The 26200-nt window shown below is 38.3% G+C and overlaps 1 protein-coding gene across 6 annotated transcripts in view; it reads right to left on the bottom strand.

Annotated features, from left to right (window-relative positions):
* ELK3 (ETS transcription factor ELK3) overlaps positions 1–26200 on the bottom strand; it is a 49775-nt gene that overhangs the window by 9391 nt on the left and 14184 nt on the right. For 3 of the 6 annotated variants that reach the window (XM_026698355.2, XM_087934627.1, XM_026698370.2), the window contains exons 2-4: positions 22259–22498; positions 9461–9669; positions 7061–7855 (exon numbers count right to left, since the gene is read on the bottom strand). In XM_026698355.2, coding sequence (XP_026554140.1) covers positions 7061–7855; positions 9461–9667 — 1002 coding nt within the window. In that variant the 5' untranslated portion in view covers positions 9668–9669; positions 22259–22498. Of the gene's footprint in view, positions 1–7060; positions 7856–9460; positions 9670–19862; positions 20014–22258; positions 22499–26200 lie in introns of all 6 variants that reach the window. The other 3 variants (XM_087934625.1, XM_087934626.1, XM_026698378.2) reach the window with 2 other exon arrangements.

The raw sequence follows: 26200 nt of genomic DNA, 5'->3' as shown, positions 1-26200 counted from the left end.
TGACTTCTAAGTGGATAAGTATCAGTCAGCAACTGCAATATACTTAAGATTGTCAAAGGACTCTCCCTATGTCAGAAAACAACAAATGAAGCTGGAGTCTGGTATATTTTTGCGTGTGTCAAAGTCAGCACTGAGTTCTGATGACTGTGTATGCATGCAGATGCTGCATATTGGTCATGTTCCAGTGGATATTATTCATTCTTACATTCATTCATTTCCTCTTATTCACTGGAAATAACTATAGGGGAGGGCCCACATTACTAGCTAGAGTTCGAAAAAGAAGCATCTAAGGGAAAAGCCGAATGACTGCAATAAAGCGCTTTTCAACCTTGTACTGTTTCAAAAATATGCTGTCCTCGTGTATCCAAGTCCTATTCTACTGAAATAAGGCTGGTAACTTGTGCTATCTTTATAACTTTAATATTAGAGTTAAGTTAAGGAAAGCGACTGCAGAATTATGAATGGCCACACACACACTTTATTTTTCTTTTTACCATGTGCTGCTTGCCAGTAGGAAAATAGCTACCAGTCACTCTCCCAGATGGGACAAGTCAGACATAATTTGCTTAACCACCCATCAATTTGTTGAACAAACCAACTGAAAGCACAGAAGAGTTCCATAAGTGTCACCTGTGTTTAGCAGTCCAAAAGGATTACACTTCAGTAGAAAACTTGTCTGATAGGAATACATGGTGAAAGATCGTCAGAAATGAATGAGATCTATCCAGTGGTGGGATTCAAAATATTTTATTACTGGTTCTGTGGGCATGGCATGGCTTGGTGGGCATGGCATGGGAAGGATACTGTAAAATCTCCATTCCCACCCCACTCCTGGGGGAAGGTTACTGCAAAATCCCAATCCCTCCCCACCCCACTAACCTGCTTTCCAGCTCCGTTCTCCTGTGCAGGGCAACAAAAGAAGACCCAGCCAATCAGCTGGGACTCGGGAGGCAGAGAATAGTTAGGGGCGGGGCCAGTCAGAGGTGGTATTTGCCGGTTCTCTGAACTACTCAAAATTTTCATTACCAGTTCTCCAGAACCAGTCAGAACCTGCTGAATACCACCTCTGGATCTATCCTCAATTGAAAGCGAATGGAAGTGCCAGTAGCAAATGTCCACACCAAAAAGTAGCCCACATTGTACACAAAGTAATGATATGCATTCCTCCCTCAGAAACCAAAACAAACGAAGAGAATTGGTAAAAAGTGCAATCATGCAAATCAGCAAAAGCAGTGGAAAAAACTTCAATGTACAGTCCAGTTGTTTGAGTATGAAGATAATTCTCATTCCAAAGAGTGCTAAACCAAGGTATATAAGGAGCAGCATTACATGTTGGAACAACGTTCAAGGCAAACGTAATCTTGCAAGGCAGTCTCTTGCAGGAAAGGAAGTACAGTATGCCTTCAGTAGCCTAAAATGGTCAATTGTAGCTGGTCAGATCCCAACCTCTAATTACACTATCAACGAAGCATACTAAAGTGTTTCCATGGCAAAATTTGAGTTGGATGAACAGGGAAAGCGCTACTTTAAAACCAAAACATGATTTAAGTGATTTCAGGCACAACCTGGAGAATGAAACAAAGGCAACATAAGGAAGACATTGTCATACCAACACTTACTGGTGCATATATGTATCATGTTAAGGGATGCAAGAATAACACTTAGCTCAAGTACCGCAGCTGGGGAGTTGGCTTCAGTGATCAATATTTTTTAAAGCTTCATAGATCTTGCTACGTTTAAAGTAAGCAGATCTTCTTATGGCTAATTTTGTTTATTTCTGCTCCTAGTGCATCTATCTCTTTTCCTGATAATATATAGCAGTGGTGGCTAACCATTTTGGGCTCCTGTGCCAAAAATTGCAGGCGCGTTTGCATGTTAGCACCCAGAAGGCAATGCGTGTGGGTCCTCCACACGCCCCCTGTGCATGTGCGCATGACCCCCACATGCTGTGTGCCTCTGCATGCGAGCGTGTCTCCCGCGCACCCCCATACTCCTGCGCATGCACACCATATACCCGACAATCAGCTGTCAGGTGGGCGGTGCATGCGCAATGGGGCTCTTCCAAGCCACCTCTTGCATGCCAGCAGAAGTGGCTCTGCATGCCACTTCTGGCACGTGTGCCATAGGTTCGCCATCACGGATATATAGCATTTCTCTGCATCTTCATGATTGTCCTATCCTCTCATTCCCTTGACTGCAATTAACAAATAATACATTATTGGAGAAGCAGAGAAAGAACAATCCACCTTAATCCAAAATAGCACTGTTTCTTGCAATGGCCTATTTATTCATGATTTTGATAAATGCATTTCAGAATGGTTTTTAATTAAGTAAGGCTAATTGAGGAAACCATTGAGGCTCATAGCCACTAAAATTGGATACAACTTTATTTTATATCTTCATTTTTTTTTAATCAAAATTGTTGCCAGAACTTTGGAACAATGAAAAGAATGAATTCTAACATGTGCCTTTACCTAAACTCACTGAGAGCTTCATCAATACCACTGTCAACCATATTGTTTATAAATCTACATCCTAAGTCACATCTTCAGGCAATGAGTTCAGTAACTACTAGGTTACAGAATTATCCTTCCCATGCATACATATCTACATATTTTCAGCTTGCGTACTGACATTTTACATTTACTTTCTGTGTAGCCTGGGCCTTAATCTTTTAAAAATATCAAGAATGTCTTTCTCTGGATATTTGCATAATTAAATTTCTATGACTAGCACTATATGTTGTGCTAAATTCCATGAAGTATAATTGAGCCCATATGCATAAGAACAGACTGGAAATATCTTGTCAAGATTGCAGTGTTTGTTTAAAACACCAGGGTTAGCTTTGCTACTGAATGAACAACATCCTTTTGTAAAAGGACAATATAGGAAGAGAAGGCTTGCAATTACCCATCACCAACTTCTTTCTGGAAACAAAAGGGAAATCCAATGCTTAGTTTGCAGAACACATATTTTTTTCATTGCCGGGGCAGTTCCCAGTCAGAGGAGCAAAAACAGGAGCATAGCAGAGCAAAGTTCATTTGATCCTCAATGTAAAAGGGAGAAGCAGGTCTTTACCCTTATGGGGACAGCCTTTTTTGTTCTCTGAACATCTTCAAGCCATTTTCTGATTAAATAAAACAGTCTGACCTAAATGTGTCAATTGGTATTTTGCTTGCAAGAGGCCTAGTGCCAGCAGAATATAAAGGGTTATTAATCAGCAAAGAATTCCAGTTGCCAACTGGCCAGAGAAAAAACAAAACTTGTTCTTACACATTCACTGTAGACCAGAGCAGTAGTCGCCAACCTGTGGGCCAGGGACCACTGGTGGTCCACGATAAAATTTTGGTGGTCCACAGAGAAATGTCACCCCCAAAGCAGCCCCCCAAAGCAATTAATCCAGGCTGCGCGGGAACACAAGGCTTGCATCACTTGCATTGCAAACAACATGAGGTAGTGAGGAGAGGGGAGAAAGGGCAGATGGGGGGAAACTTGCCCCACTCGCCTCATGCGCCTGGCCTGGCCACTGGGCTGCTTCTTTCCACTTCTTCCTTCTTCTGCTTTGGGTTGCACGCAAGGAAAGCAGCAAAAGTCTTTCTTTCTCTCTCCCAAACTCCACCAGAAATGAGTCTTTGGGACCCTGCAAGGCATCCTGCTCCAAAAGGCTGCACTGGCACGATAAGTCTCACAAAGACTCATTTCTGGCAGAGTTTGGGGGAGAGAGAGAAAGACTTCTGCTGCTTCTGCTGCTTTCCTTGCATGAAGCCAAAAGTCTCTCTCTCTCTCTCCCCTGAGAACGGAGCTGGAAACAGTATCCTGCGATTCCAAATAAAGAATGATCAATCGTTAGGAAAATGGGGTGGGGAATTTTCCTGCAGACTTTAAAACTTTAACCTTAGACTGTTTACTATTGACCTCACCCCTTTCCTAAGAGGTCTGTAGGGGGGCGTGCATAAGCGCACCAATGAGCCTACGGTCCCTGTCCTATTGTTTCTTTTATTTTTCTTATATGTACCCATTTCGTGTATTCATAACTATTATATACTTATACCTATTATCTCGTAAGCGATTGACAAATCAAAATAAATCAAAATAAATTAAAACTAAATTTTCCCAGGGTCTCTGGTCCGTGGGATTTAAAATTATGAGTTTGGTGGTCCCTGAGGTCCAAAAGGTTGGCGACCCCTGGACCAGAGGTCTCCAAACTTGGCAATTTTAAGACTTGTGGACTTCAACTCCCAGAATTGTCCAGCCAGCTGGCTGGAAAATTCTGGGAGTTGAAGTCCACAAGTCTTAAAGTTGTCAAGTTTGGGGACCCCTGCTGTAGACAAATCTTGCTATGAAGATACATATTTGCAGGTCCTGACATGAAATGATTAGTTTTGGCTTCTCTATGACAGGGCCCACATTACAACTGTCCCTGGACTTGACCCTGATCTTAGAGAGTGTTAAAAACATACATATTCTTTCAGTCTGTTTAAACTTTTTTTAAGCATTATATATCTTGACTTAATAATGTCTTATTCTTTTTACATGCTATCTAGGGATGTTAAAGAGAGAGAACATATACATGTTTAAATAAATAAAAGATATTTCTCTCTGGTGATAAGTTATTTCTTCTGGACAAGTTAGGCTATATCAGCTTGCAAATGGAATATCATCTATTGGTTCTGTTGGGTATATGGATACACCAACTGGTTTGGGTGAATGAATATATAAAACCTAGATTTAAGTGTTTGCAGCTTTAAGCTCAAACATGCAATGTCATTGCATAATTATGGGTGCGGTTGCAGGCTGCAATAATAGGCAGTGAGAGAGACGTAACACTTCCTGTTTTCTGATCCTGGTTTCGAGTTCCTGGTTTCTGGTGTTACTGATCTCTGGTCTGTCTGCTGTCTGCCTGTACTACTGTATACTCCTGTATGAGATGTCTACTGTGCAAGATACTTCTCTCAACTGAACACAAGGACTGTTTGCTTGGTGAGCTGTGGATTCAGCATTGTATTTGAGAGAAAGGTATCAGAAGAAGAAGATTTACAAGCAGATAAAGACATTGTATTTACTGTTTAAAAGACTAGGTAACTGGATAGATATACTGGATACTGACATATGGACTGAATGACTATTCTTAATCTCTGTGTGAATTAAATACCTATTTAAAACCACAAACAGTGTTTTTGTCTCAAGTGTGTGTATACTCTTGGGCCCAGCCTCACTCTCATTTGGCTGCCTGGCTTGACTGCTGCTGTGCACTCAGCTCGGGGGTTTATCCCCAAACACTAACAGGTTCTTTTGTCCTTGATGACTACTTTATACCAAGAATTCTGCAAAGTTAAATCCCATCACATCTGGAGGTTTCCAATTTGAGAAATATTGCTCTATTTTTAAAGGCTCCCACGTTACCATTACAGAGTATCATACATCCGACTAAGCCACTAACAACAGCTTTTGTCATGCTCATGAAAATCCATGGGCTGGGCTGTTTTTATGAAGAGCAGAAAGATGCTGAGCTCATACAAAGTGTGCAGCAGTTCTTCCAAATAATTTTCAAGTATGCAACCCCAATAAGAAACTTTAGCAGATTTCTTATCATCCAAAATGTTCATTTTTATAATGACTAAATCTCCCAAAGAAAACTGCACATCTCCAGACAATGCAGAATCTCTGGACAATCCTATCTGAACTCTTGCAGAGCTGTTGCTGGTCTGTAAACAAATGAATTAGACAAGCAGTAATTCAGCAATTTCTAGATATATTTATTTTGTCATTTAAGAGACAGGTATATGGCAATGAATGCATCATACGGAAAGTCCCTTTCTAAAATCAATATCAAATATTGAAAGTAGCAATATTAATTTTCTAAATCTGTATATTTAAAGCAGCTTAATATTCCCTCTCTGAAAGACATAAAATCTGCTTAATAAGCAGATGAGAAGTCATATTTTATGAATATATATATGTAATACATGGTTAAAGAAAAGTCAATCAGACATCCTTTGGCATATGCAGCTGGGTTTTGATCTAATATTTCCTTATATTTGTTTTGCGTTCACATTTCACATATGCTTAAACTATATATATATATTTTCTTAAGTTTTTGCAGGTATGGCATTCGGCTTTGTATACAGAAGCCTGATGATGGCAGATGAGATTCTGCCGAAACGTTGCTACAACTTTAAAAGCACAACTACAATGATGTGGGAAAATACCCGAACAAAGCCGAATGCCATGTGTGTGTGTGTGTGTGTGTGTGTGTGTGTGTGTGTGTGAAAATTATTTGGATTAATTTTGATTCTTGTTTTTACTGTCTTTAAAACCCTTCTCCTAACTGTAATTAATTTATTCCTGTTTTCACTGACCTGGTATCTTTCACACACAGAACACAAACCTTACATTTGGCCATGCTACCTGAGCGCTATGGTTGAACATATTTGGAGATGCCAACCTGGGGAAGTAATTTTATTCTGTTTGGCTGGAGAACAGGATATTGCCAAAACACTGCCACAATTTTGAACATTCTCCCCAAAGAAATTCCTGTAGTGCCTGTGGTATTAATTTTGCAAATACATATTTGCTGCTGCTGCTGACTTTTTATACCATTTTCTAATGCTTTTATTCATAATAACTATAGTTAAATGTTATTGGTAAGCACAAGTATGGGGAATATCTCATCTACTAACCAGAAATTGCAAAGGCTTATATATTATCTGGCAGCTTATTTCCTAGGTCACCTTCTTTTCTCCAGGTAAGAAAAACCACAGCTGGGATAGGAAGACTTAATTCTGCCCTTCCCAAAATCCTGGAATTCACCTCCCTTTCTAAACTGAACTTCCTCCCATTGGCTCTGATTGTTCAGTATTTAACACTTCTAACAGGAGGTTATCTATCTATCTATCTATCTATCTATCTATCTATCTATCTATCTAATCATCCCTGATGATATATTTCTCTAAATTCTGCCTAAATAAGCCTTGAAATTGTTTTACAATAACTATGAAGCATGTATTGTGATAGGAAATGTTTAAAATTACAGCTAGGAATTCAAAGACGTCCGTCTTACCTGTGCGGTGAAGAAAGCAGGGGTCAAGGATCCTGAGGGAAGTGCAGGGCTATTGAGGGCAATAGAGCCAAGGTCAGTACTTGAAAGAACCATTGGAGGTGCAGAGATCTCTAAGCCTTTGGGTTTCTTAGCCTTTGGAGGAAGAGAAGGAGATTTTACTTTGGATCCTGAAGAAAGATTCAATGGCTCAAGAGAATCTGAATCCTGGTAAGTAGACTCCAGATAGATGCTTCTGTGTTCTGAGGGAAGGGGTGAGTTAGGTGACAGAGATGGTGATCGAGAGGAAGTTGATGAAGCTGAGGATATGCTAGTTGTGTTGGGCAACATTAAGGATGATATTTTTGCAGAGACAGAGGATGTTAAAAATGTAGAAGTATTTGCTGCTTCAGATGTAGATGGCAATGACACAACAGGCCTCATGACTTGTTTCTCTGTTTTGTTTGTCACAAATCTAATAACAGTCCGGACTTCTTCCAGAGGTGTGACTTCTTCCAATTTCTCCTCCAGCTTTTCTGTTTTAATTTGCTTGAGAGTTTCTGGCTGATTTTGTAAGGAATTGATGGTGAAAGATGAGTACAGCCCTGAATGAATGTATTCGTTGCGGCTTGTGCCTTTCAAGACCGGGAGACCATGCTTATGCTGTTCTCTGCTCTCCAGAGGTATCTTGCAGTCGCTGTCCTGCAGCAAAAGGCTTTCCCTGCTGATTTCCACGGCATGAGGATCCATCTTTAAGATTTCCGGGAAAGAAACAAATTTGTACACAAACTTCTGACCAATCACCTTCTTGATAATGTTCTGTGTAAAAATATCAAAGCAGGTATGAAAAAATATGTAAGTGACTTGACAAAATAGTTCAAAGTAGTACAAGTGACTGACTAAAGAAAAGGCTCCAAGTTCAATCCTGGCACCTCTGGATAAAAATATTGGAAGAATGACATTGTCACAGACTTCAAAAAGCTTAATTCAATCACCAGCACTGGGCTTTAGGGCCAAAATGGTTTAATGCAAGATAGGAGAAATTTTGTTAACAACAGTTCTTTGCAGAAAATTCAGGATTCTGTATTTTCTTGTCATTCTCTCTTGTACTTTCCTCTTTCTTTTCTACCCTTCCAAACATAATTTTGAATATACTTAAAATACTGTTCTTTCTTTTAAAGCCTCATGCAACACTGTATTTTCTTACTATCCAGGACTATTGTACTTTTTTTACTGTAGTCATTTTATAATCCATCCTTATCGATTTGCCTAACAGTAATATATTGGATGGGCGCCATTTTAATTACTCCTAAAATGCTCTTAAAAGAAACAAAAGACATTACAGGATTACAATACCATGTACTACAGATAGTCCTCAACTTATGACTGCAATTGAGCCCTAAATTTCTGATGATAAGCAAAACAGTTCTGTTTCATTTTATCACCTTTCTTGCCATAGTTGCTAAGTGAATCTCTGCAGTTATTAAGTCAATCTGGCTTCCTCATTGACTTTGCTTGTCCGAATGTTGCAAAAGGTGATCAGATGACCTGGGGACATTGCAACAATCATACTTATGGCCAGTTGCCAAGTATCTGTACTTTGGTCATGTGACCGTGCGGATGCTGCAATGGTCATAAGTGTAAAACACTGTCATAGGTCACTATTTTCAGTGCTGCTGTAACTCTAAGCAGTCATTAAATGACCTGTTGCAAGTTGAGGACTACCTATATAATTCTAATTTTTGTTTTAGAGCAGGAGTGTAAAACTCATGTCACGGCATTGTCACACAACGTATCGGGACATTTTCCACCTTTGCTAAACCAGATGTGGGCGTGGCCAGCGTGTGACACATCCAGCCTGCGGGTTGGGAGTTTGACAGCCATGTTTCAGAATCTTTTACTACTATACCCATATCATAAAAGGGCTGTGAAACCCTTTGAAAGAAGTGCTTCAGAAAGCATAGAAGGGCATACAAAGTACCCCTTTTCAAATTCTTAAGCAGCTGCCACTTTTTCATGTTCGCACAGCTGCTTCCCAAGTGCTCCTGGCTGTCTCTGCATTCAGGCATTAGGCAGAGCCAAGTGGCCTTGCTTGCAGATTGTGCAGAGCCAGCTGGGAATTGCTTTCAAAGCAGCTGTGTAAGTTTTCTTATAACATCGTGTTACTATAGTGCTATCCCAACATTAAAATTAATCATTTGTTTTACAATTAAAAAAAAATCAAAGTTATGTAAATTACATTAGAACAGGGTTTTTTTTTGTTCTTCTGCAAAAAAGATAATGTTAAAGTTTTCAGGATAAACACTGAAATATGCAGCAAAGCATTAGAAAAATATACTGTATTTCTGCAAGTGCATTGAAAGGAAAGCATCCAAACCTCTGGGTCAAAGAAACCCAAAATAGTGTATTAATTTTTTAAAATACCTTGTCATAATAGTATCTCAGAGCCCTGCTCAGTTTATCATAATTCATGTTAGTTTTGTTTTTTCTGAGTCCCCACAGCTTAGCCACTTCTTCTGCCTTAAGTAACTTAAATTCACCATCATTGGATGTCCAACAAATCAGGTGTTCATGCTTTTGATCAAGAAGCAACTGCAACAGGAATTGCCACAGTGTGATTGCACTCTCCATGCCTACAATAAACCAAAATAAAAAGAGGAGAATAAAGAGAATGTGAATATTGCGTCACTCAGAAAAGAGCAAGCCACTTGAAAGTTAGCCTACAATTTGTAGGATCTATTTTTGAGAAGTCCTTCATCTTGTTGTTTGGATTGACACTGGAAAGAAAAGTACAACAGAAAAGGAAAATCATAGTAAGCTATTAAAAAAAAAACTAGCATGCTTTCCCACTAATTCCACTGTAAAATGCATTCAATGTTTTAATGTAATTCAATTTTCTCAGTTTAAAAAAAGAAAATGAGGAAAAAAAGATAAAACCATGTCAGTTCTCATCCACTATTAGTATTATCACATGACAACTATCATTAGCCCACAGATTTTCACTAAAAGGGGATAATTATAATTAAAAGCTATATTAAATATAGCTTTTACCCAAGTGCTGTGATCAGGTTGAATGCAGAGTTATGAATCTGGTGGCCTTAACATATATATATCCTGGTTGTAGAGTTTTTAATTGTTATTTGTTTTAATTTGTTTTACATTGTTATTTGTATATGTCTTTTGGTGTTGTTCAGTTGCATGTTGTGAAAGAGCACCTTATTTCGTTGTTCTCAGGTTTCTGAGTACAATGACAATAAATTTATCTTATCTCTTATCTTATCTTATCTTATCTTATCTAATTCTAGAAAGTGTAAACTCAGTTACAAAAGAGATATACATCTGCCTTAAACTCACATTAGTTTCAAATACAACACACAAGTAGGATTCTACATGTAAGTATGTATATACAAGCAATCCTCGACTTACAACTATAATTGCAACGTATTCATCATAAGTTGTTATGGTTGTAAATCAAAGCACCCATGTGACCAGAAGTGATCTTTTTTGCAGTGGATGTAGGTAAACCACTGTCATGGCTGTTAAACAAACAAAGCAGTCATTAAGTGAATCCAAAAAACATCACAAATTGCAGTCATGTGTCTGTAGAATGCCACAACTAGTCATAAAGCTGACCTGCCTGAAATGGCCAGGGGTGGTTTGCTTGCTAATAATCCCAATAACTACTTCAAACATTCCATTCATCTATGGTTTATTTAACCAAGGTCAAATATTATGCAAGTGACACTAGAAAACTATGTTTTACAATTTGGGGAACAAGAGTTCACATAAAACAGTACACAATATGCAACATACTTAAAGTTGCTTATTATCACATATGAACTAGAGCCATTGTTCTAAGCTTTAGTTTATAAATGAAAGTGTTACAGGGGACTCTATTCTTCTTGGCAATCACCATAAATCCAGGTGCTTTCAGACAGATAACAATATCACATTGTTTCAGAGTATGCCATCGTCCTATCTCTTAATGTCTTCCTATAGAAAAATGAAGTTAAAATTCATAAAGTATGGGCAGACTACAAATGGAATTATCCATCTTGTTATAGTTTGTTTATGATGCATTGTGTGCATCATAACAACACTTCCACTAAAACTTAAATATGTCCAACAGCTTCCCTGTGAAGACTGACCTGGACCCCTAATACTTTTTAGCAAACTGAAACCATTTTTATTTCAGTGAACATTGTCCTCCTTTGACTTTTTAGCTGTAGTAATTAGTTGCAGTATCTGACTTTATATTTTACTATTTGTAGTAGTTCCCTTGAGAACCCCTCGAGTATACTTCAGTACGTAAAAAAATTAAAAGTTATTTAAGAAAATATGTGTTCGTGCAAAAGTAAAAACCCTGAAACATGTTTTCATTTAGTCCTGAATAATTTCCAATTTAAATAAACTACACTTTTATCAGTAACACATTAAAATTCATTATGTATAAAAAATAATAATCCAAAGGAGGCATATTAACCCTTGCAATTTTTAAAATTATTTATTTTGTTTGGAGATGGTACTTAAAAGTATGGAAAATAAAACTGACCAGAAAAATGAATGCAACAGCAAAATCTTAATGAATCCCTAGTTAATAATTACTTTATTCATATTTAGTTAACATTTTTGGTTAGATAAAGTAATATATAAATGTCTTTTTGCGCAGAAATATTTAATAGATTTTTAAAATCTATTCAATATCATCTTAATTAATATGTAATCATCTTAAAATTACAAATGTCATATAATTATGTGTATTTAACTTAATATTTTGGTTCTTTAGTTTTGCTGCTTTCTTATTAGTGGTTTTTTTAAAACTATAAATTTTTGAAAATGATCCTTATCATGTTTTTGAATATATCAGAGTCAGGTTTGGTTAGTGTTTGGATCTAAAGTACACTTGCTGAATATATAGACCTACTAGAAAATCTCAGAATTATAGACTCACCTTTAAAGTTAAAAAAATATTCTTGGCAAACTGGTTTTCACTTGGTGCCAAGGTGACTGCACAGACTTGTCCCTGATGTCACTCAGAATCCAACTCATCGTGTGAGTTTTTAAACAAACCAATAAAGGGGAATATTTGTAGCTCAGGGTTGAAATGAGAGGTCCTTGGTGCTCTCTGAACATGCTTGTTTTCTTGCAGATGTTTCATTACCCTAACTAAAAACTAGCTGCTGGTTCTTACTAGCACTGATGCTGTTACCTGGTTAGGGTAAAGAAACGAAAACAAGCAAGCTGAGAGCACCTTGCAAGGACCCTTCTTTTAAACAAAGTTCATTGAACATGTCTGCCACTAGATGGCACACGATTTCCGTCTCTATATATTACCCATTCTTTTGTACTTCTTAGGCAGTAAAAATGTCACATTTCTTCTGCAAGATCTTAGATAAACTACACAAAGAACCACTTCACATGATTTATCATGTGTCAGGCCTTAGTGCAGCACAGACAAAATTTTAAGTTGTCTGTGTGTATAACACATATCCATATTTATGGCAAACAACCAAGCAATCAAAAATGTTTTATTAACTCTCCAAGGCAATTTACTGAGAAAAATACTGAACGTACCAGAATATCAATTCTCACTTTCACCATTTTTATAGGCAAGTTCTTCAAAAAGCATATTTCTAATTTTTTTTCACTGCCCCAAAAACTTAAATTCTCCCACAGGGAGCAAGAAATATCAATTGGAGATCAGAGGCAGGAATTTGTTCCATTTATTGCCATCCATAAAATGCAAAACAATAGAGATTAAGTAGGGATTTTAAAGGTGTTCTAATTTCTCATAATTCAAGGTAAATTCTACAGAGATTGGGGGTAACCCCACTTCTGTGCTAAGATAAAAATAGCAGGAATGCCCTGGGGGAAGCCCAAAATCTTCCTTTATCTAAACTGCAGTGTAGCACAAGCTATTCTGGACCCATTATATGAAGCCTAGCTTTCTGGAGAAGTCTATATTGCTGGGAAAGAAAACACAAAAAGATGACGATGAGCAGCAGGTGAATAGCCTCAACTATAACAGCATTCCTTGCCCTTAGGCATAGAGTCATGGCCACATGACCATGGGAATGTCTTCGGACAATGCTGGCTCCCTCAGCTAAGAAGCAGAGATAAATACTGGCCCCCAGAGTCAAACACGACTGGAAAGGGGAAACCTTTACCTTTATAATACCTATATACTTTATAATAATGCGCCGTGGGAGGATTTGAAAAAAACAGGATAGGAACAGATTTTCCTAGAGAAAAATCTATCCATCTGGACACTAAGAATTGACATCATCTGGATGGCATATAACAGTACATTCAATACAGTACAATAGAACATTCAGTACAAGCTATAGGCTTGTGCATTCACATGTTCATTTCCAGTTTTAAACTAAAAAGTAATAGCAAAAAGTTTGGGGTTTTGCAGTCTTAATACTATACTTTCCTTCATTTAGACCAGGGTTTCTCAAAACTGTGGGTCATTACTCTTGGAGGGTCATCAACAACTTGAAAGGAAGTTATATTTTAAAAAATAATAAACTGCTCAGGCTTGCATTGGCAGACTTGAATACTAGTAAAATTCACTCCAGGCATTGCTGTTTTTGAGAACCAAATTATATATAAATTAAAATCTAAGTATTAAAAGTATGATATACAAATTAAAATGCAACTATTAAAAGTAAACTGCATATTTCTGGCCAAACCTAATTTAACTCCAATGAAATCATTAATGTTCTGAATAGGAGTTCAACCCAGGAAAATTATAATAAAATAATTTGTAATTCTTGCTATTTTGCACTCTGCAAAACCTAAGTTATTTATCAAATTGAGAGATCATATTAACACACACAAAGCTAAAAAAACTTCTTTCAATCAAATTCCCTTTACCTTGAATTGATTCATTAGTATTTACCTATCAAGTTGCAGGTCATTAAACACAATGTAATAATCTCCATTTTACATGTACCCAGTTTTAAAAGCCTGATAAAGTATGGTCCTATCATTAGAAAGCATTAGCAAACCAAGTTTGTCCCTCCAGACATTTCCCTATTTTCTTGGGTGGTTTAAAGATTATAGCTTCATAAAATGTGAGGGTGTGGAAATCAATTAGTCCAAATCTTCACCTGATGAAGACTCCACTTTAGCATTCCTGACATATGGTCATAAGTCTTGGCTTAAGTAGTTCCAGCAAAGTTTGCTACTTCTCTAAACAAGCTAGATAGTTCCATTGTTAAACGGTTTTTAAGAATTCCTTCCAACGCCCAGCTGAAATCTTCTCCCTGTAATATGAAATCTCTGTTCCTTTTCTTCTCTTCTGATTATACTCTGATCAAGCCTAGTATAATATTCTACATAATGTATCTTTTTGAGACACTATGAGACCGCTATTACATCTTTCCTCAGTCTTCTCTTTGTGTACAGGCCAAACATACCCAAGGCCCTAAACGATTCCCCCTAAAATTTTCTTTCCTGACCCATTATCATCTTTGTTATTGACATCCAGTCATGCTCCAACTTTGTAAATGTCTTTTGTAAGATGGACACAAAATGCCTAAGATCAATGAATATTGATCCTGACATTGTTCTTCTGTTGATGCAACTGCCTAGAGTTGCTGGGAGTCAGATGGTACATGAATAAAATAAACAAACAAATACTGCATTTATAATGTTCGCAGCTGAATGACATTCATGTTCAGCTCAACTGAAGTACCAAATTCTTTTAAATGTACAAATGTCCAGTATGGTCTCTCCTATTTTCATGTTTCTAACCTACCTAAATTAAGGACTTTTTCTTTGTTCTTCTTGAAGTTCATTTTGCTGGTTTCTGCCAATTGTTTGGATTTCTTCAGATCTTCCTAAATCTTAATATTGTCTTCTAAGGTATTTGCTATCCCTGTTATATTTATGCATTTGCAGATTATGCTTTTAACCCTTTATCCATGTGATTTATTAAAAGTATTGAAGTTCAGATCCTAAAATTATGCTCCTCTGAACTTCAGGGCTTACAATTATGCCCATATGCCATGCTGTCAGCCTTCAAGATTTTCTCCCTTTGCTTTGCATCTTTCGGCTGTCATAAGTAACGGGAGGAGGAGGGGGGAATGGTTATGGGAAGTGAGCTGGAGGTGTTACAAACCAGAACTGTATAAACCGGTGGGGGGTACATTCTTGCTTAGGTTTCTATCCTATGCTATACGCAGCTGCAACCCTTTATCAAACTATGTCAAGGTCAACGGACAGAAGCAACATCACCACCTGGAGATGCCCACATGATGATATACACAACTTTTAATTGGATGAGCCAATTGAACTACTGGGGCTGGGAACGTTGCCATTACTTTGTATATGTGATTTATGCACCCATTTTCTCAGATTCAGAATTCTTTTGTTGCTACCACTTGATTTCCAGTAAAAGATATCTTTTCTCTGATTAAAGGAGTCTAAGTATTTCTTTCTTGGATTTTGAATGGAGCACCAGCTGACATTATTCTGAATCTCCACATTAGCAGCCCACCCAGAGAATTAATACATTTTCTTCCGAGGGTGTCTGAACACAATGTCAAATCCAGCCAGCGACCAAGAAGACGTGGGAGCAACTGGAGGACAAGATTCTCTGCTGCTAGAGGAAGCAGGGGAAGCTGACCTGTTAGTAGAACTAAATCTTGGGAAAAAAACAGCTGTAAAACCCAAATAGTCCCTGGGAGTCGGTTGGAAGGATCCTGAGGAAAAGCCTCCTCCAGGAGTGACCACTACCCATCGCCGTGGAAGAGAGGAGCCATGGCAGGAGAAGGAAAGAAAGAATTTTTTACTAACTCAAGCCATGCATCTTCTAAATGAAGCTATCGGAGAACCTCAAACTGATCAAAGGTATGAGGGAGAGGAGGGGGAGGCAGCCCCAGCCAGAAGAATCAGAGCAGCCACCCCCATAAATCAACCCGGGCTAGCGCAACAGGCAGCAGCAGCCCAGGGGCCCCCAGCAGGAGGGGTAATTGCCAGAAGATGTAGAACTCCAAAGGTGCCTCTGTTGGAAGTAAAATATGGGGGGGATCCCAAGGAGTTAGGATTCTTCCTGGCACAAGTCTGGAGCCATATGGAGGAATATGGAGGGGATTTTTCCTCAGAAGCAGCCAAAGTTAGATGTGTTACCAGGGCTCTGAAGGGAACAGCTGCAGAGTGGATGGTGACTTTGCATAATGATAATGCCCCTCAGCTGATGAATTATGACCTGTTCATGACTGCGCTGCGGGCCAGGTTTGAAGACTCACTTGCTGAATGTAAGGCCAGAATTAGGATGAAGACCATAAATCAGGGGCGGTGATCAGTGGCCGACTACACCCAGGAATTTAGAGAGCTGGCGTGTCATATTTGAGGCTGGTCCCAGGGAGCCCCGATAGAAGCTTTTAAAGATGGGTTAAATGGAGATGTATATCAAAGCTGTATTGCCAGAAAAGACCCCAGTGAGCTGCAGCTGTGGTATGTGCTGGCAGCAGAGGTGAAAATTGATCTGACCCGAAACAGACGCCGGGGGGGGGGTTGGTTGGAGCAAGTCCTCCCCCACCAGCCCTCGAGAAGCCTTAAAACCTCAAAAGGGAGGCATGGCGGCAAAACCCAAGACTATTGCTTGCTTCCAATGTGGGAAGGAAGGTCACCAGGCTGCAGATTGCCGTGCCAAGCTAGAACCAAAGGGGGCACCAGGAGGAGGAAGAAAACCTGAAAACCCCCCAGCAAAGCCTCGCGAAGCAGTGCTTAAAGCAGAGGAGGTTGTAGAGATCGTCCCTCTGAAAGGAGAGGAGCTGGGAACTCCAACCTCTTTTGAAGAGAGTGAATCCGAATCAGAAGACGACTCACCAGTAAGTCCAAACAAGGTCCCTATGACCATTCCAGTGAGATTAAGGGTACCCACGTCGGGAGTCAAAGGGGAAATGCTGGCCTTGTTAGACTCTGCGTGCACAAGGTGCGTAATCAGCTCGGAGGTAGTGGAGAAAATAGGGCTTAAGGCTAAAGACTTTAAAAACGCCCATAGCCTTTTGCCAATTGGATGGATCGGTAGCTGGGGGCAGCCCTGCACATTTCATAACGGAACCAATAGAAATGACAATGGGGAAGCATAGAGAGACTTTGTGTTTTATTGTGGCTCCTGGGATGGAGCGGCCCCTAATACTGGGGTTTCCCTGGCTCCGGAAATGGAACCCCCACGTTGATTGGAGGAGAGGGTCATTGCACATACGTACTGACCAGTGCCCAGAAGGGGAGGGGCAATCTCAACCGAAACTCAAGAATCCCACTGAACTGGCCTCCACTGGCACCGAGAACCTGAAGGGGGAGGAGAAAATTCTGGAGGAATATTGGGACTTAAAGGAAGTATTCAGTGAAAAGGCCTCGGATGAGCATCCCCCCCCCCATCGTTCAACAGATTGCAGTATTGAAATTTCACCCGGGGTGAAACTCCCAAAACTGAAACTGTACTTGACATCGTGGGAGCTAAAAGAGCTGCGGTCATTTACCAATAAGAATTTGGAACGTGGTTTCCTCCAACCCGCTAGACCCCGGGTAGCAGCCCCAGTATTGTTCTGTGAAAAGATGGCTCCCTTCATTTATGTGTTGACTACAGAAACATGAACGCTATTTCAGTGGAGAACGTGTACCCCCTCCCCTTGATGGACATGTTGGCCCACTTGGCCAAAGGGAAATTTTTTACAAAACTCGACTTGAGAGAAGCATACTACCAGGTTCGAATTAAGGAAGGGGATGAATGGAAAACTGCTTTTAACTGCCCAATGAGTTGTTTCCAATTCAACGTTCTTCCATTTGGCTGCAGGGAGGCCTTGCAGTATTCATGCAAATGATCAATCAGGTGTTGCATGAACATCTATACAAAGGGGTGTTGGTTTATCTTGATGATATTCTTATCTACACGGAGACTCATGATGAACATGTGAAACTAGTGCGATCAGTTCTGGAAAAACTTTGAGCTGCTGAGCTGTATGCAAAGTTGTCCAAATGTGAATTCCACCAGGAAAAAATTGACTATTTAGGTTATCGTATCTCACATGATGGCATAGAAATGGATTCGGGGAAGGTTCATGCCATTTTGGAATGGGCCCCTCCCCGCACCAGGAAACAACTTCAAAGTTTCTTGGGATTCGCTAATTTTTACCGCCAATTTATCCCTGCTTTTGTGAAGATTGCAATGCCTATCACAAATCTCCTAAAAACCAAAGGGGAGGTGAAACCAAAGCCTAGTAAACCACTGGAGTGGTCCATGGAATGTCAAGCCGCTTTTGAATAGCTGAAACGACTGTTTGCTGCTGAACCAGTACTCAAGCACCCAGACATAGATGCTCCTTTTGTAATCCAAGCCGATGCGAGTAACGTAGCAGTCGGGGCAGTGTTACTACAAGCAAACGAGACGGGGACTTTGCAATTGTGTGCATATACTTCCCGTAAACTAACTGAAACCGAAAGAAGATGGGCCATCTGGGAAAAAGAAGCTTTTGCAGTTCGCTGGGCTCTGTTAACCTGGAAGCTGTCTCCCAAGTAAGTTCGCTGGGCGCAGTACTTTAAGCGCTTTAATTTTTCATTGAAGTACATTCCAGGGGGGAAGAACTTCATGGCGGATGCTTTATCTAGATTACCTCAATATAATAGTGCTCGCCAAGAAGTGGTACGGCCGATTGTCCCAACCAAACAGTTGGCAGCTCCAGTGGTTACCAGAGCCCAGAAAAAGGAGGTTGATTTATCAAATGATTTGACTGCACAATTAAGAGATGTTCTAAAACTTGATGATTGGTTTCTTGCTCACTCAAATAACTGTACGGTTAGAGATGGATTGGCATGGGTGGGGGCCAAATTATATGTGCCAGTGAAGCTGAGAAACCAAATATTACAGCAAGCTCATGATTCTAAAGCCACTGGTCATTTTGGATTTGTGAAAACATGTAGCTAGTTGTGCCTCAGCCAAACGGCCTCCTGGTAAACCAGCAGGCTTACTACAAAATGTAGCTAGACCAACGGCTCCATGGAAGGAATATGGATTTTCTAGTGGAATTACCTGAAAGTGGGGGAAATAGTTATTTGGGTAGTAACTGATTTGTTTTCCAAACAGGTACATTTCATACCTTGTCCGAAAATCCCATCTGTAAAACGTTGGCTAAACTGTTTATTTTACATATCTACAGGTTATATGGGGTTCCTAAACGTATAATCTCTGACAAGGGTGTCCAGTTTACCTCAAACTTTTGAAAGGAGTTCCTGAAGTTATTGGGCTCGGCCCAGGGTTTAAGCTCCGCCCACCACCCACAAACCAATGGGGCTTGTGAGAGGACTAACTCAGTATTGGAACAATATCTTCAATGTTATATAAATTATCAGCAAGATAATTGGGCTGACCTATTGCCATTCGCTGAGGTGGCATATAATAATTCAGTACATAGTAGTACTGGGTTTACTCCTTTAAAGTGACTTCGGGACAAGACTTTGTACCCATACCCGAGCTTCCATGTGAGAAACCTAACATTCAGTCATTAGATGAATGGATAACACAGCTCCAGCTTACCTGGCCGGTTACCCATAAAGCATTAGATGATGCTCATCAAGCTCATGAAAAAAATTCAGATAAAAAGAGAACTCCACAAAAACCATATCAAGTGGGTGACAAGGTTTTTTTATCCACCAGATATTTGCAGACCCCACAAAAGTCAAAAAAGCTTGGACCTAAGTATGTTGGACCTTTCTCAATTGAACGAATTGTGAACCCTGTGGCAGTCCAACTGAAATTACCAAAAACTCTTCGACGGATCCACTGTTTTCCACATTTATTAAAACCTGAACATACCTCCGACTTGAGACCAACTCAGGTTGATCCCCCGTACCATTGCTAATTGAAGGTGAACAACATTTTGAAGTTAAAGAAATTCTGGATTCTCGAAAACGAAGGGGTCGACTCCAGTATTTGGTTGCTTGGAAACGTTTTCCTCCTTCCCAGGCTGAGTGGGTGAATGAGAAGGATGTTAGAGCTCCTACACTTATCAAGGCATTTCGTACTAAATATCCTGATAAACCCTAAAAAATTAGTATGTTGCTGTTACATGTATATTTTCTATTACCTTCTATTTTTATCTTTTTTTAGGACTAACATCTCTTTTCTAGGAGGGCCAAATGTCAGCCTTCAAGATTTTCTCCCTTTGCTTTGCATCTTTCGGCTGTCATAAGTAATGGAGGGAGGAGAGGGAATGGTTATGGGAAGTGAGCTGGAGGTGTTACAAACCAGAACTGTACAAAACGGGGGGGGGGGGTACATTCTTGCTTAGGTTTCTATCCTAGGCTATGCGCAGCTGCAACCCTTTATCAAACTATGTCAAGGTCAACGGACAGAAGCCTCATCACCACCTGGAGATGCCCACATGATGATATACACAACTTTTAATTGGATGAGCCAATTGAACTATTGGGGGTGGGAACGTTGCCATTACTTTGTATATGTGATTTACGCACCTATTTTCTCAGATTCAGAATTCTTTTGTTGCTACCACTTGATTTCCAGTAAAAGATCTTTTCTCTGATTAAAGGAGTCCAAGTATTTCTTTCTTGGATTTTGAATGGAGCACCAGCTGACACATGCTATCCCATCTTGACACTGAGCCATTGATTTATACTTGTTGATTATACATGTTCTACCGATAATAGTAATATGGTCTGGTTCATATTTTGCAATGGGCCCCAATTAAGCAATGCATTTTTTCTCCAATTATTCACAAGCTGACTGCTTAATAACTTCTTCTAAGGTTTTGCCAGGTATCAGCATCCAGCTGATCACTCTGTAGCCACCCGAGTTCTCTTTTATTCATTGTTTAGTTATCTGCAAATTCTATTTCTTTAATTAATTAATTAATTATTCATTGGTATTTAATGCTGGGCAACTTACATGGGTTGAAAAACAATGTTAGCAAGTCAAAAAAGACACAACATGCCAGGGACTCATAACAATTCATAATAAACCATTCAAACTCAATCACTGGCTCTCATAATGCCTAGACCAGTGTCTTTGATAGGAAGAACATTTGCCTGTTTCCGATTGGTTAGCACTCTGCTCATCTTCTATGACTGCTCATAGGTCACTGGAGGGGCCCCAAGAATACATCCATAAGCTTCTTTATGGCTCATACAGGTAAATGATCTGGTTCTTCAGTTTTAAATTCATTTGTGATAGCTGAATATTTCCTATGTTTTTATTTATCTTGAGTTGCCACTCTACCTTTGCATCAGATATTTTATTTAGGTCTTTTTGAACAAGTTCCCTTTTGGGGAGAAGATCAAAGCAAACAGATGAGGAGTTCTGCTCTCATTTCATCACTTTCTCTTCCATTCAATATTGATACAAGCCAAAACATGCAATTTTTATTGTTTCTAAAGTTTTCCTGGCATTAATGTTAAATTTTCATTTATCACCAAAAATAAATGATGTCCAGCAAACCTTTTTTTTTCTGAGCTGAGTGACGTAGGGCATTGTTAGCTTCCCATTCTCATTAACACTCACAGCTTCCTCTATTTCTGTAGGCTGCAGGCAGGAAATGAGAAACAAGACCAGAGGAAACCTGGCCATCTACATCTGTCCTTGTTTGCAATCTCAGCTCTAGTTTTATTCTATTAAAATCATCGTAACCCTTGACATGCCAATTCCTATCATATACTTAATCTTACACTGTTACTCTGCACTTTTCTCTGTAATCCTGTATACCTTGATCATAAAGTAGCCATAATTAATGATGATGAAATGAGTTCCCCAAACTTGGTATCTAAGAAATTCCTGACCCAAAGATGAGATTATATGCAAGGGTTTGCCCACATTATCTAAGCTATATTTCAATTTAAACAAAGTCTGTGAACAGGCTATATTGGCAGCATTCATACATAAAGCTAAAGTTATAAATTTAAACAATGAATCATAGCAGTTTGTATCACAAATATATAGTTTTATGTTAATTGCTAGGTTGACCCAATATGTTAAGTTAAAAAATAAACCAAATAAAAATGTACATTGTGGTTTAGGCCAATGTCTCAGTCACAGTTGCCCAGGTCTTCTATACTTAGTAATGTAGCATTACAAGTTCTCCTTCTTAAATTGGTGTTGTAGATTATTATTTATATTCAATCATTTGGTAAGAATGACAGACCTTCAATCTACTTATTTCAGGAATGAATACATAGGGACAGCAGAAAATGAAAACTTACCAGATGAAACAAAGTAGATGCTTCAAGAGAAACAATTTTCCATAAGGAAGATAAACAAAGGAACAAGCCCAGTGGATGAGAATCACTACCAAAAACAAGTGTCATAGAAGATATGCTGCATAACTTTGAGGCCCTCACAGAATAAATAACCTCTGATTCTTCAGAAGAAGAAAACTCAAAACTGTGGAACAGGAGACAGGACATTAGATCCCTGAAGAACAAACAGGATACAGCAGTGCCCTGAAAGTAGACAAAGAGAAGAGTCATAGTGGTTGATGACATCCTAGAACAAGGAACTAAAACAAATACAGTACTGCAAAAAGGCATCTTTGAAGAGTAGTCAGAAATTGCAATAGGTACAAATTGCAGTGGGTAACTGGCTAGCTGGCTTTCAAGAGCCACCTTAGACATCTAGGCTATGGGCTCACTGTTTACTAACAGGTTTTGAAGTACAATTTAATGTGTTGGTTTTAACAATAAAGTATTATGCAGCTTGGCTTCTGTGTACCTTCTGAACAGCCTTGTTTGAAGATATTCAAGCTCTCTGGATTGTATTTCCTGAAGAAAGTCTGCTTGAAGGTCTGCCATTATTAAAAAGTCAGAGGCATAGCCCAATAGGTAATGTTTTTACAATGTGGACCTTATGAGTAGTCTACCCCTTGAGCCAAGCTAGCATAGACCTTCATGACTTTTCAGAGGTTACTAAAAATAGAGGCTTTCCAAATAGTATTATTTATTTTACATCCTGTATTACTGTTTATTGATGTAAACCAATGGGAATCCATGCAGATTTACGAAATTCATAAATGAAACAAATCTATGCTAATCAGATACTTGGCTTGTGAAATTTCCTACCTGCCTGGAACAACAATCAGAGATATGACGAAATACTTCAAGATTTATAATTTATAAAGTGGATTTATAAAGTCCATGGTCAATTATCCGTTCTAGATAATATAAGTCAGAAAAATAATGCTGCCAAGGGCACCTAAAACTGTATCACCATGAACTCTAAATAACCAGAAAGAAGCTCAAATGAATTTTCATTCACAGAATAGAATTGAAAAGGGAAAGAATAATTAAACTGAATGGAACTGTTTGAGAGAAATTTGGGACTATAGTAAGATGTGGATAATATATTACTAGCATAGGATGTTTGAATGTAATGAAATCTGGTAAAAAATATATCTGAAAAAAATGCATAAAGTTGAATTGTGAACTGAATCCTGTAAGGGTAGGATATCACATTCTTGAAATAAACATCCCTGTGAACTACAGAAAGTACTTTGAGTATTGCTGTAATAAAGCCACCAAAAATTAGAAACATAACTGAATCATAAAATGCATGACTTTTGTGGTTGATTGATGTACTAATGTTCAGAGTATAGAAGATCTAAAATGTTGGAAAATTGTGTTTTACATCAATCCTAACAGCATGTTACAGAGATATCTGCCAATATCTCAAATGATTGCCACTGAGAATTTTATAGAGGCCATGGTGGCACAGTGGTTAGAATGCAATATTGCAGGCTAATTCTGCCCACAGCCAGTAGTTCAATCCTAACCATCTTAAGGTTGACTCAGCCTTCCATCCTTCTGAAGTCAGTAAAATAAGGACCCAGATTGTTAGAGGTAATATGCTGAGTCTGTAAACTGCTCAGAGAGTGCTATAAAACACTGTGAAGCAATATATAAGTCTACATGCTATTGCTATACAGAAAGGAGGAAACTTTTTCCAGGATTATTCTGATATATGATAATATGGCATATCTTTATTGTGACCTGTAAAAAAACTGTATACAAATAGGACAATGGACAGATGCAAAGATACATTCCACGTTCATAGGAATCTCATAAGCTTTTAACAAAATGAATTCTAACTCATCAATAGACTTATAGATCAATAGACCAAAAACTGCTTGACTATCTTATATTAACATTTCAGGTAATGCTTTTTAAATAATATTTTAAATTTATTTATTCATAGGTTTTGTCTATAACCCAGTCCCTTGGGAACTAAAAATAACAGACAAATAGAAATTAAAAATAGAATTAAATAGAAATAGAATTAAAATAAATAAAATTAAGCCTAAATATTAATAAAATGATACATTTTGAAAGAATGGAAAGCCTTGGATAAACAAATATTAAAAAGGTGGCTTGCTTTTTGTTTTTTAAAGAATAAAAATTTAATAATTAAAAAAAGGTGGCTTGCTTCAATTCTAATGGCAGTTTGTTCCACAACATGATTCCTGCATGAAGATAGCAGTATATGTGTTAGTTTACACAAAAGTAGTGGTTGGGTTCTATAATATGTAAGGCTTTATATTCCATATGAACAATAAAATATAAAGGTTTGGAAGGCAATTGCCAACCCAATGAAGTTGTTTCAATAAGGAGGTTTTGTGGCAACATCAAGAAGCACTACGCATTATTCTGGGCAAACAGCAATTTCTAGACCATCTTCAAATGACCAGTAAGTCACATTCTAATAAACTTAATATAAGGTAGTTGATTTGTAAACTACTAAAGGTAGTTTCCTAAAGGTGTTACAAGGCTGTCCCATATGAGTGCTAGAAGGAGTTAAAACTAATCCTTAAAGATCAGAATGGGTTCTAACTTGACATTACAAACATCCTTCAAGACTTGGCCAGTCTCTCAGTGCGTTGAGCCTCTTGTCAGTTGTTTTTTGTTATGTTGTATGTTTTCTAGTTGTGCAGGAGTCTGTCTTATTGGTTTTATGGTTCTTTCTTAGAGGGCAGCTTCTACATTTAATAAAACAGAAGTGCACTCACATCCCAAAGTGCCCCACAGCATTTCTCCTGAATTCTGAAGTTCAGCCCCTAGACTCAGTAACTGCTCCATCTTGTCAGAACTGAGTTTTGTCTGTTTAGCCACATCTAGTACTTTATATAGCCCAGAAATATTCAACTATATAATATATAGTTATATAATGAAATCCCTTCTCTGTAGTTTTTTCATTTCTCCATTTTTCACAACTGCACCTCTTAAAATATTATATTGATACAGTTTTCCCCATAGTTGTTTTAAAGTTTTTTAAACAAAATCCTGCTAAACATTAGAAATATTTTCTCTGAAATTGAGACAAAATTTAGTGATATTTTCAAATCTTCAACATTATCATCATACTCGCTCCCCACTAAGCCTCTAATATGTTGACATTGTAAAAATCTAAATCAGGACTTCCGCCTATTATATTTCAGTTGTCTTTCTGGAAAAGCCAGATAATAGCTAAAAGGTAGAAAGTCCTGCAGCACTACACAGATTGTTGATATTTAACACCAGACAAGTTATCAAGAATGTATAAAGGTATTTCAAATGAACATAGGAAATGCAAACGTAAATATTGAAGGATGATTCATATTCTAATACAGAAGATTCTTAAAGTGAATATAAAGATAAAACCAGAAACTTTTTTTTTGGGGGGGGGTGTTAATGGAAAAAGACTTGGAATTTTTTGGGGGAAACTTTGATGTTATATATTTTACAAAAATGGAAGGACACTTCGATTCCCACAATGGACGAATGGCTGCAAAAGTCAATGGAGTTAGCAGAGAGAGCTAAATTGACTGCTTTGATAAAAGAAAACAAAACACAAGTACTTTTGTTTCTACTTGAAAACCATTACTGGACTTTGTGCTCAAGATGGAAAAATAATATACTTTGATTTTGGATTTTACCAATTAGATAGATTTGTTGTTATAGAAATGGCTAGTTTATACTATTTTGTAAAAGTAAAAAATTGAGGTCTGATGTTACTATCTTATTCTACTGCACCAAAGGGAGTCAGAAGTCAATGCCTTATCTTTCTTTTTTCCCTCTTTTCTACACTTTCTCCTTCCCTTTTCCATCCCGTTTTTCCTATTATATGCTTTTGTATTTTATATTACAAACTAATAAAAAGGATAATTAAAAAGTAAG

Source organism: Pseudonaja textilis, chromosome 5, assembly GCF_049901715.1.
Source record: "Pseudonaja textilis isolate UNSWEBS1 chromosome 5, rPseTex1.2, whole genome shotgun sequence".
Taxonomy (NCBI): domain Eukaryota; kingdom Metazoa; phylum Chordata; class Lepidosauria; order Squamata; family Elapidae; genus Pseudonaja; species Pseudonaja textilis.
The sequence above is the reverse complement of the archived record's forward strand: the minus strand, read 5'-3'. Positions and strand labels throughout refer to the sequence as shown.